The following is a 12496-nucleotide window of genomic DNA, read 5'->3' on the forward strand; positions in this document are numbered from 1 at the left end:
CGCCAGCCATGCGTGGAGATTTCCATGGATACCAAAGGAGGAGAGTTTGGTGAGCAGAGCGGGGTGCCAGACCGTGTCGAAGGCACGTGATATGTCGAGGGAGACAGCTCTAATTTCCTGTTTGGCATTTAGGACCTCCATCCATTGTTGAGACAGCAGAAGCAGCATGTCCAGAGTAGAGTGACCTGGTCTGAAACCAAATTGATGATCAGAGATCAAGCCATTGGAGAAGAGGAAAGATTTCATATCAGAAGCAATGATGGATTCCATGACTTTGCTGATAATTGGGAGAAGGCTGATTGGTCTGTAGTTGCTAGGATCTGTTTTTGCACCTTTTTTGTGCAAAGCGGTGATGTTGGCTGATTTCCAAGCAGATGGCAGTTGACCTTGAGCAAAAGAGAGGGTGAAGAGAACAGAGAGAGGGTGAGATAGAGCAGCAGAGCAGGATTTTAGGACCCGTGGGCTGATGCCGTCGGGTCCAGTTGCAGAATCAGAGTCGAGGGTTGACAAAATTAACGCTACTTCCACAAATGTGTGGTAGGACATTGTTCTGCCAACACCCGCATATGGCGCACTGAAGAGAAAGAGATGCTTGTCGATATTCCCACACAGAAAGTTTATGGCATTTCATACCAAGTGAAGTAAGGTTTACCAGGAGGAGAATGTTGTGTGCAACAGGTGTAATGCAGGTGTCAGTTTCAAATATAACTTTTTCCATGTGACACCATCTGACATATGTCTAACCTAAAATTATTTGATTTTCAAAATGTTTGATTTGATTTATTGCATGTCTGTTAAATTTTGCTCCATAATGTCCTCAAAAACATTGGAAAAAGCATGGTGTTTAATGCCGTTTTCAAAGATGGGGGATGGTTCGATTCTGAGAGGTCAGCGGTGAGTGTGTTGTTGGTTTGTGACGACTCATCCATGAGCCTTACAAACTGTAGGAAAAAGAAAGAAGATGCATTTACTTAATAAGTCATGTTGACCCCGACATACCTGCGTTATAAACAAAAATCAAGATAACTCTCTAACGGTTCAGTGTAGTTTGATGAAATTCACTGCACATCTCTTTTTCATCGTCAGCGTAACCACCACCTGCTGTTGTCTCTACCAGGCTCGTGCGGTAGCGGTGGACAAGAGTGAGGATGCAGTGAGCCTGACCCGACTTAACGCTACAAGGTGCATTGCACAGACCACGACACACCTTTCACTGTGTATCTCAATAAACTACAGACTTTCTCATGTGAAAAGGGTAAGGGTTGCTGTTATAAGGGAAAGGAGCTTGGGTCTGTTCAAGTTGGGTTTTGACCTCCACACTTGTTTCTAGGAGTTGAACAGTATTTTGATGAAACTTGGTGGACAGATTGGGTGTGTGGCAAGGACGAATTGATTAAATTTGGGTCAAGATTCGGATCCAGATGAGAATTTTTCATGAGAATTCCAGATTTTGTTTTTATTTTTTGAAGTGATTCTTCACCATTGAGAGATTACGGCCAAAAACGAATATACAGCATGATATTTCAAAAAGTTGTGGACTGAATCAGACGGAACTTGGTGGGCATGTTGGGTGTGTGGCAAGGACGAATTGATTCGATTTCAGTGAAGATTTGGATTGGGATCTGGCCATTCAGCGTTCAGCCTGGCGGAGGTGCAGCCTGGACGTAAACTGTTCAGTCAAACGAGGTATGCGCTCTACCGAGTGTTGTTCTAGTTCATGATGGAGTCATTATGAACCCCTTACGTTGGACAATGGTGTGCTTACAAACTTCTTCTTCAAAAATAGTGACTAGTTAAAGGCGTTTCCATCAAAAAGTATGACTGTATCCTTACTGATCTTTCCATCAATACAAATGATGGTCTCCTAATGCATCATTACATCAAAAATATTTGGCATTTACTGATGAACAGCGAGGGCACAGAAGTCAAGTGTGCCTGCAGACTATGTGCTTTTTCACACTATTCCTGGTGAGGCTATGGAGTCCTCCACATTCTTTACACCTCCTCAAGTAGCTGCTTTAGTAATGAATTGCTTCCACAGTCTCTATTGGTTGGCAGAGTGGCTTCGAGGATGCACACTCTGCTCTGATCGACAGCCTGGTTTAAAAAATGTTTATGATAAACTCTGTTGTAATAAAATAAAAAAATACAGAAATCAGTAAATCAATCAACCAGTCTAGGTAATGATTTGAACATTGTGACCATTCTTCAAAAAGACTCAACATGTAAAACTTTGAGGGAAAGTTGAAGGCCTGCAAGGCCTTCATCTGCAACTTGATGGAGTACTGCTCTCCCCACTGGGCTGGATCCCATGCATCCCATCTTCCTCAGCTTGACCCCATGGAAATCAAGGCATTTAAGATTATTCGAATCTCTCGCAATGAAGCTGAGTCTATGGGCCTATCACTTTCACATCGCTGACTGGTCACTGGTTTCTCTATCTTCTTCCACCTAATTTCTGGTTTTGCACCCTCTGTCCTTTCCGTGCGTTGTCCTTCCACACTCCCCCAAGTATCTACATTACGCACACGGTCCACTAGCAGCTCCTCTCCTGGTGAAACTGCCTAAATCCAGGACCACTGTTCACCTCCACTCATTAATTCTTCTCTTTTCCTGCCTGTGGAACTGCCTTCCACACTCTCTTCGATCTAATTCTTCCCTCAAGATCTTCAAGACAGCTGTTCACCACCATCTCAGGTCATCCCCATTCAAAGCCATGATATTTTCTACACACGTTAAACCACCCCCACCCCACCTCCCACCCCCCCCCCTCCCCAAACATTTTGCTCATGTATCCATCTTGTCGACCTCTTGCATTCTCCCCTTCATTACCTGCTTCCATTGTCTGTCTCCATCTACCTTCTCCCTCCACCCTGCTATTGGCGTTTCCCCTTTCCCCTGCTGTTCCCTTTGTTATGTTGTGTCCTGGCTTGTTCTGTGGCCTAGCTCTTCCACGAGCCTTGACCTTGTATTTAAAAAGGCAGTTTCTCTTAGTGCACAGAACGCTACAGCTCCTGATTCGCTTTGTAAGTGGACACTCGTTTTGGGGGCTCTTTACATGACTTCCTGGTGGTGATGCAGAATTATTAAAATGTAATGCCCTTTGTGCATTTTAGCTCAACTGAATTCAAATTCGATTTCCTTTACGTATGTTGCAGCTTGAATCTTCTAGGTCGTTGCAACGTACTCCACATGGACCTCACGGCAGGTGAGCAGCATACCCTAACCATCATTCTGACGTCGAATTTGCATAGCTCTTGATGGTTTAAGTGACATTTGCTCTTTGGCAGGACTTGCACAGCGTGAGCTTGCTGCCTTGGGTCCATTTGACATTGTAGTCAGCAATCCACCATATGTGCTCAGCTCTCACCTGCCCCTATTGCAGCCTGAGGTCCGTTGGTAAGTCATATGTTCATCTTTGTATTGTGCTCATTATTGTTTATCCAATAAACTAGCTGGTTTTGTGTTGGGTCAAGATTACCATGTACACCCAAGCACCCTGTGTATTTCAATCATAATGACTTGATTTAGCCAAATGGTGATTCTTTAGGAACTAGAAAGTTCATGGAGTACCTTACCCCACACAGTTTTGAGAAACAAGGACATGGGCGGGGTCTGCGAGGGCCAGATTTGATTGGTCGTGTTGGCATAAAATGTCATAATATTGTGTCCAAGTACTGCTAAACAGAAGGGTTGTGAAAGTGCCAAGAAGGCGATTTGTGTTCTGCAGTGTTCAAGTGTACAGTTCAATTTAAATAAAATAATGATTTTAAAGGTTGTATAAATTTCTTTTCACAAGTTTACCGCCATTGATGCAGCGTCTCTTACACCACCTTATTTAACCCATTCCAGTAGTTATGCATGCCTCTTATACATGTCCTTTATGATGTCCTTTAAAATAGTATGTTTCCTGTTTGGAATGATTTCCCATTTTGTTTGACCGCCAGCCAGGCAGACATAGTCATTTTAAAGTAACAGACAGACCAAGTGAAGCAATTACTTTACCCCACTTTTCGCTTGGCGTGTGTGGAGTGAAAATGCAATTGTGGTTGTGTCTCATCTCACCCAGGTTTGAGGACCGCGGAGCTCTGGATGGGGGCAAGGATGGGATGGATGTGCTTCGTGTGGTCCTTACTCTGGCCTCAGAAGTGCTAAAAGACCATGGGTAGGTGTTCAGATTTACCTCATTATTTTCAAATACTGATGGAGAGAGGGAAGTCAGCTTTGACTAAAAGCCCAAACAGTATTATTATTGATATTAAAAAGCAACTTTATAATTCTTCGCATTCTTCAAGAATCTGAGTGTTTAACCCAGATTGTGATGGAGCTTTTCTCCACTCTTGATTGTCCTTCCCAGAATAAATAATTGCCTAATTCTTCCTGGTACACCCAACGACTGAGATTGTGGCCTATCCATTCCAAACCTCAATAAGACAAATACAGTATTCTTTTATTGTACTTGATAGACCATCTTCTTTTTTATCAAGCTGGATTGAGATTAGCTTATCGGTGACGTTCTATCTTAGTGCATCACTATGAAGGCAGTCTGCAGCCTCCTCACTCTCTGCAGACCTGGACAAAATCACAGACTGGGCAAACAAGTGGAACATGTCTTTCAATGCTGACAAATCTCACACTCTTACGATGTCTCTCCAAAAATACCGACTGGACAACCCTCCCATCCACTTTCTGAATAATCCTCTCCAAGAAGTTCTGTCACTCAAGCTTTTGGTCTCACTATCTGCCATGATCTTTCCTGGGAAAACCACATTTCAAATCTGGCCTCCAAAGCCAGTCGCCGACTGGGCATCCTCCGTCGTGCGAAGTCCTTCCTTGGCACACCTGAGCTCCTCACCACATACAAGGCTTTCATCTGCGGGTCAATGGAATACTGCTCTCCCCTCTGGGCTGGTGCTCCTGCCTCACACCTAGCTCGTCTTCACGCTGTTGAAACCAAAGCGTTCAGAATCATTGGAATCTCCCGCGATGAAGCTAACTCCAAGGGCCTTTCACTCACTCACCGCAGGCAGGTTGGTGGTCTTTCCGTCTTCTACCGACTCCTCTCTGGCCTTGCCCCCCCAGCTCTCTCTGGGCTCTGTCCCCCAAATATTCCTACAGGTTACAAAAGATCTGCCTGCAACCCTCTTATGGTTAAACTGCCAAAATCAAGACTCTCTGCTCACCTTCACTCCATCATTCCACTTTTCTCCCGCCTCTGGAACAAACTCCCTCACTCTCTTCAATCCCACTCCACCCTCCAGGTCTTTAAAACAGCTGTTCACCACCATCTCTTATCTTCCCCCATCCAAAACCTTGATCTTTTCTACCCCCGCTAATTTCACCCCAAATCCACTTTTTTGAAATACCAACTTCTGTCCTGGAAGTCCTTGGTGTCCTTGTGTTTTATACTTCTCCCACCACCCCCCCCCCCCCACCCCCCTTCCCATGCCTCCTCCCCCCAAGCCCTCTCCCTCCCACACATCTCCCTGCTCTCAAATGTTATGTTTGTGTGCTTCCCCTTCTCTCCCCATCTTGACTTCCGCTCCCTCTTTTTATATATTTTGTTTGTCTGGTTGATTTGTTTGTGAAATAAATGTTAGCTCTTTCACGAGCCTCGATTCAGTATACAAAAAAAGAAAGAAAAAAAAGAAAAAAAGTAGCCCTAATGGAAATCCATACACTTCAGGTGGCTGTTTGTGGAAGTGGAGCCAAGGCATCCAGAGTTGATAGCCCAAGAGCTGGCCGAGCACGTGTGGCCCTGCTTACGCCTGGTTCATATATACCAAGACCTAAGTGGAAAGTAGGTGTTCTCTCTTCACTGCATGAAACTGAGCATTTCTCTGAACAACCAATACGTGAGGTAGATTTATGTTCAAAAGTTACTGGAAAATAAAATAAAGTAATTGGGCAGGAAATCTCAAGTTATAGTCAAAATATCAGGCTTCAGGTTTTGTTAAAATAAACTAGATAGCAATAGGTCAACTCTGACTTTTCATGACTAGGGCCACTTTTTATGGACCTGAACAACTTGTCTACCAAGACCCAATCATGTCTCTTACCCGTAAATGGAGGGAGCACCCAATCAGTTCTCATCTTACTATAATTCACGAAATGTCCGTCCGTCTGTCTGTCCGTTCGAAGGTACCGTAAAAACTGCTGAACCGATCGCAACGATATTTTGGGTCGGTAATCCTGGGACCCCTGGGAGTAAAATAGGCTATTTATTTTTCCCAATTTCAGCTTTATTCTCCAGCATTCTCAGGTTTGGACTCCCGCATAACATTCGCGTTCACATAACATTCATTGTGACGATGTTTTCATTGTGACAATGTTGTTTTCCCGGGTGCCGCACAAACGGCTGCACCGATCGCTGCACGGCTGCACCGATCGCTGCACGGCTGCACCGATCGAACTCGGTGACCTCGGACAAAGACCTTTTATAAGGACACGGGTTGAATCCCTTCTTGAGAGAATTCTAACCCATTTCAACTGAAGGAAACACGTATTGGGAGGACATGCGACATAGCGATTGCGAACACGATTATCGATGACGATTCACGATCACGATCATCACGATCATAGTGTATCGATCACTGTGGGACATTTGGTGAATTATAGTAAGATACTGTTTAGACTTTGATGATTTGCGTGTGATATGATTTAACGGATGTTTATATGAATCATTTAAAAGAAAAAAAGCCTTCAATTTCTGATATTTTACGTTTCCATTTGGGCCTCCCAATTGAAGCCCCGCCCATAGGGCGTGTACCGTTGCTAGTCTAATCAATTTACCCTAGGTGGTAGGATTTTAACCTCATGAATCCCCTCCTCTGCTAGCTCAAATAAATCTGCATAAAGCACCCAAAATCTACACAAGGTAAGCGCTTTGCTGTTTAAACCCTACCCGAGTTCCTCGACAGCTGCAGACATTCACAGGTAGCACATGCATTAAAATCGCAATATTACACGCCCTCTCAGTCGCCGGACCAGTTTCACAATTTGTTGGTGAGTCATCAGTGACAGGTTAGACGGAATCACGTACCACCGAGGCTTCCAAGCATGTACCGTGTGCAATGCCAATAGCAATGTTTGGGTCTTGATGTTCACATGAGATGATTGCTTTTGGCATTGTACAAACAGCAAAGGGCAGCAAAAGGGTTGAAACAGCAAAGGGCTTCCATTGTGTAGCTTTTCTTGGTTGCTTTATGTAGCTTTCTTTGGGCTAGCAGGGCAGGGGATTATATAAGTCAGTGGATCCTTCATTGTCATTAGGGAAACAAGTGAAAGTGCATTTCAGCTTAGAGGATTGCTACGTATTCTTGGGTTAAATGCCAGGGGCATAGAAAAGGCCCCTATAATTTATAAATAAATATAAATATATTGAGCTTTGCCTCCCTTTGATTCCACCTGGTTTACTGTTTTCCTCCTTTTAAAGTTTTTGCAAGTTGATAGCATAACCTTTAAACAATCCTTTATGGCAATTCACATTGATTCATCATGTGTTACGTGGTCCCCTCGGTGACTACCTGGTCTCGGTGACCCCCGGACCGTGAGAGGAACTTCGCCAGACAGTGGTATTATATATGCGCTTTCGCAACGCAATCCCTAGGAATTCCACCCAAGAGAAAACTGATTTTCAATGATATATTTCACTGGTAATGATACCATACAATTTCAATGATACAATCAAGGATATATCCCCCGAGCAATCCACCATCCACAATTCACACTCAACAATCAATCCCCTAGATGATTAAGATGGCCATCTTACATACGTGTGTCCCCTTTTGTACTCACGACCCCCTTTGGTCTCTGTCCCTCACAATGTCTCTGGGCCCCTCCTGACCAAGATGATGGTCGGCTTCGCCGCACTCGGGCGGTTGAACGAACCCCGGGTGGATGTTGTTCCACCGGGCATGTATCGTACCGGGAACCAAGGTTGCAGCCCCCTCTTGGCCACGCGAAGCGGGTACTGTACAGCAGGCAAAAGCCACACGCCACTTGCAATGCGTGTTAGGCGCCAACGTGCGACCCGTACGCGTCTTTGTAGACGGGGCCGCGAACGGTGCCAGACGCTGGGTTGGTGCACGGCCCCAAGGCTGCTTGACGTCTCCACCGGGCAGGTATCCGTCCCGGTAACTCCTCTTGCCAGACGGGCTCGGGAACGCCGCTTTTCCACACGGCTCAATATCGGTCCCACCTCTCGTCGGAGCGGGGCGAGGAAGAAGAATCTTCGTCGCTTCTTCCGACCTCGTGTCTTTCTTCTTCCGTTTCCGGTCTCTTTTCCCAGAAGGGCTCCTGACCCTCCAACCACAACAACCCCTTAATCGACTACACATTGATAAGCACAGACCTGAATAGTAATTCACATACATTCCCCTAAATATGTAACACTCCCCCCCTTCAAGAAAGAAAGTTTGAACCCAGCGAAAACTTTCTTTGCCGGCCAACTTGGATAAACAAACCAGATAACTCAACCCCCCCCCCCCCCCCCCACATTATCAGTTCCCCCCGGGCACAGTTATCACTTAAAAAATAAAGCAACAAAATTTCACACAACCCCCCAGAGATTTTCAAAGGTAATTCACTCTGGACAAAGCACCAGCAACGACATTGTCCCTGCCCTTTACATGTTCAATTTCCCGTTGGACTCCTGCCAAGCCAAACTCCATCTCATGACCCTCTGACTTTGACTGTCAGTTTCTTGTGAATGAAGGTTAAGGGGTTGATCAAAGATCCAAAGTTAAGCAACTCGATAGCACTTTTTCCGGGAGGCCAAGCCGAGTATTCACTACATGGATGCCTTTAGGAACGTGGAGTTCACGGTTAGTCCGTGCAGGAAAGTTCTCTACATGGGCGCCTTGAGGAACGTGGAGTTCACGGTTAGTCCGTGCATGAAAGTTCACTACATGGACGCCTTTAGGAACGTGGCGTTCACGGTTAATCCGTGTAGGAATCTTGGCTCGGCGGCTCCGCCGCATTCAGTGCTTCCCTAATAATTATGGTGGGACCGCTTGTCACTGTAGTCCCATGAATAGCGGTCTCCTTCTCGGCCACTACTTTGACAATCCTTCCTTCTGTTACATATTTATGTGAATGTATGTGAATTACCATTCAGGTCTTTGCTTATCCGTGTGTAGTATATTAAGTTGTTGTGTAGTTGTTGTGGTTGGAGGGTCAGGAGCCCTTCTGAGGGAGTGGCCAGAAACGGAAGTGACCGGAAACGGAAGAGAAAAAGACACGAGGAAAAAAGGACGATTATTCTTCTTCCTCGCCCCGCTCCGACAAAAGGTGGGATCGACCTTGCGCTGCGTGGAAAAGCGGCGTTCCGAAGCCTGTCTGGCGAGAGAAATTACCGGGACGTGTACCTGCCCGGTGGAGACGTCAAGTTGACGTGGGGCCGTGCATCGACCCCGCGTCTGGCATCGTTCGCGGCACCGTCCAAACAGACGCGTGCGGGTCGCACGTTGGGGCCTAACGCGCCTTGCAAGCGGCGTGGGGTTTGGCTTGCTCTACCGTATCCGCTTCGCGTGGCCACGAGGGGCTGCAGCCTCGGTGCCTGGTACGATACCTGCCCGGTGGAAACACGTCCACCCGGGGTTCGTTCAACCGCCCGAGTGCGGCGACGGCGACCATCATCTTGGTCAGGAGGGGCCCAGAGACATTGTGCGGGACCGAGACCAAAAGGGTGTCGTGAGTACTCACCGGGACACGCATGTATAAGATGGCCATCTTAATCATAGGGAATTGATTGTGAATTGGGAATTGGTGATGGTTGTGTATTGTTGATTGCTCGGGGAAAATCTCCGTGGTTGTGTCATTGAAATTGTATGGTATCATTACCATTGGAAATATATCCTTGAACATCAGTTGTCTCCTGGGTGAAATTCATATGGATTGCGTGGCGAAAGCGCATATATAATACAGCTTGCTGGCGGAGTTCCTCTCACGGTCCGGGGGTCACCGAGACCAGGTATTCACCGAGGGGACCACGTAACAGAATTGGGGGCTCGTCCAAATTACGATTTGCGGTTTCGCAATTGGGTCTACGTCCGGGATTTAAAATTGTATAAAATAATAAAATAATAATTTTTTATTAATTAAAATTTATTAATTAATTATTAATTGGTAAATATTTTTGAGAAATTGGGGTAAAGTCTTGGGTGAAGGTTAACAGGTGTTAACGATAGGCACCATGGCGTTTGTGGCACAGAACTTTGGGGTAGCCCCGAGTGAGGCACAGTTCCGAGCGTTGCTAAAGTCGGACCTCTTGAAATTGGCCAAACATTTTAACTTGGAGGTCCGAACTAATTTGAGGAAGGCAGAGTTGCAGGCCATGGTGATACAATCTATGGTGGGATTAGGAACATGGGACGAGTTAGCCTGGGAGTGGCTACCCGAAGAACCAGAAGACGTTGAGCTCCGGAAACTGGAGTTGCAATTACGGAGCCAGGAACGGATTAAAGAAGAAGAAAGGAAAGCAGAAAAGGAAAGAGCAGAAGAAGAAAGGAAAGCAGAAGAGAGGAGGGAAGAGAAACAAGCGGAGGAAAGGAGAGTGGAACGAGAACTCCAGGAAAGGTTAAAAGAAGAAGAAAGGAAAGCAGAAGCGAGGAGAGAAGAGAAACAAGCAGAGGAAAGGAGAGTGGAACGAGAACTCCAGGAAAGGTTAGAAGACAAAAAAGCAGAGGAAAGGAGAGTGGAACGAGAACTCCAGGAAAGGTTGGAAGAGAAAACAGCACAAGAAAGAACCGAGGAAAGGAGAGTGGAAAGAGAACTCCAGGAAAGAAGAGAAAAGGAACAAGCAGAGGAAAGGAGAGCTGCAAGGGACCTCGAAGCAGAGGAGAGAAAAGCGGAAAGGGAATTAAAGGAACGTGACATGGAGCTTCAGCAAGAAATCAAATTCAAGGAGCTGGAGTTAATGAGAGAACGGGGAGAGGCACCACCCTTGCTGACGGGGTCGACACCTAACCAGAAAACCTGGGATGTGGGCAGACATGTGAGGCTGGTTCCACCGTTCAGTGAAAAGGAAGTCGCAAAATTTTTCCCACACTTTGAGAAAGTGGCTCGACAATTAAACTGGCCGGAGGAGGCCTGGACCATACTCGTGCAAAGTGTGCTGGTGGGGAAAGCTCAGGAAATTTATTCGGCGCTACCAATGGACCAATGTGCAGATTATGAGGTACTGAAGACGCACATCCTCAAAGCGTATGAGTTGGTTCCGGAAGCTTACAGGCAAAAATTCAGGAATGCCAGGAAGAGGGAGAGTGAGACCCATGTGGAGTTTGCCAGAGTGAAAGAAAACATGTTTGATCGGTGGTGTGAGTCAAAAGGAGTCGGGAAAGACTTCGAGACATTGCGGGACTTGATCCTGGTGGAGGAATTCCAGCAGTGTGTCCACGAGGACATCAAAGTGTACCTGCAGGAAAAGAAGGTACCAAAGTTGTGGGACGCAGCCACCATGGCAGATGATTATGCCTTAACCCACCGAATAGGGGTCCACGAACCTAACTCCTCGCCTAGATCTCCGCAGGGGAGGTGGGGAACAGCAGGTGCGGAGAACGACCATACATGGCGGCGGCCTCGAGATGATTATGGGGACAACTATGATATCCCACCGGTTCGAAATCAGAGGGATGCGGGCCCAAGACAAACTTATAGTTCGGGGGGCCCGAGGCAGACCCCGAGTTTGTCCTCCGGGCCTACTTGCGCGTTTTGCAAGAAACCTGGACACTTGATGTCCAGTTGTTACCTCATGAAAAGGGACAACCCAGAGCGGAGTCCGACTATTACAACTCCGAATGCGATGGCTAGCGTAAGAAATCGCCATCAAAAGGGTTACCAACCATTTATTTCAGAGGGGTTTGTGTCACTGGATGGAGCCTCGACTAACCGGAGACCGGTTAGGATATTGAGGGACACAGGGGCCCATCAATCTTTAATGCTTGAAGGCATTTTGCCATGGTCCGAGGAGACGGCAACGGGGGATAGTGTTCGTTTACAGGGGATCGGGGGCGGTGTTAGTGCTCCCCTTCAGGTCATCCAGTTGGAGTCCGATTTGGTGTCAGGACCGGTCACCGTCGGTTTACAAGCCACGCTTCCTGTAGAGGGTGTATCTGTGGTTATCGGGAATGATTTGGCCGGGGGTCAAGTTTATGGTAACCTGAGGGTTGGTAAAGAGCCCAGCAGGGAAAATAACACCACACCAGCTCGGGATGGCGACAAAAGTGCCAAGTTATTTGTAGGGGGACTGAACTTCAAAACAGAGGAAGAAGTTCTGACCTCTGTCTTCAACAGATATGGGCCGCTGGTGGAAGTGCGGTTGGTAAGAGACTGGGAAACGCAACAGTCAAGAGGGTTCGGCTTTGTCACGTTTGCCAGCACAAAAGACGCCAGAGAGGCAGAGAAGAATTGGAATGGCAAGGATTTGGAGGGTCGGACCATAACAGTAGGGAAGGCATTTCGTAGGCGTCGAGAGGTCTACAGGAGAGGACAACTG

The 12496-nt window shown here is 46.7% G+C and overlaps 1 protein-coding gene across 3 annotated transcripts in view; it reads left to right on the forward strand.

The window, feature by feature from the left end:
- Positions 1-12496, forward strand: part of HEMK1 (HemK methyltransferase 1, mitochondrial release factors N(5)-glutamine) — a 76246-nt gene that overhangs the window by 56942 nt on the left and 6808 nt on the right. Inside the window, exons 5-9 of one of the 3 annotated variants that reach the window (XM_068130945.2) lie at positions 1118-1182; positions 3159-3208; positions 3291-3399; positions 4070-4165; positions 5687-5800. In XM_068130945.2, coding sequence (XP_067987046.1) covers positions 1118-1182; positions 3159-3208; positions 3291-3399; positions 4070-4165; positions 5687-5800 — 434 coding nt within the window. The remainder of the gene's footprint in view (positions 1-1117; positions 1183-3158; positions 3209-3290; positions 3400-4069; positions 4166-5686; positions 5801-12496) is intronic. The other 2 variants (XM_068130947.2, XM_078765902.1) reach the window with 2 other exon arrangements.

Source organism: Myxine glutinosa, chromosome 11 (assembly GCF_964187855.1).
Source record: "Myxine glutinosa chromosome 11, kmMyxGlut1.1, whole genome shotgun sequence".
Classification (NCBI taxonomy): domain Eukaryota; kingdom Metazoa; phylum Chordata; class Myxini; order Myxiniformes; family Myxinidae; genus Myxine; species Myxine glutinosa.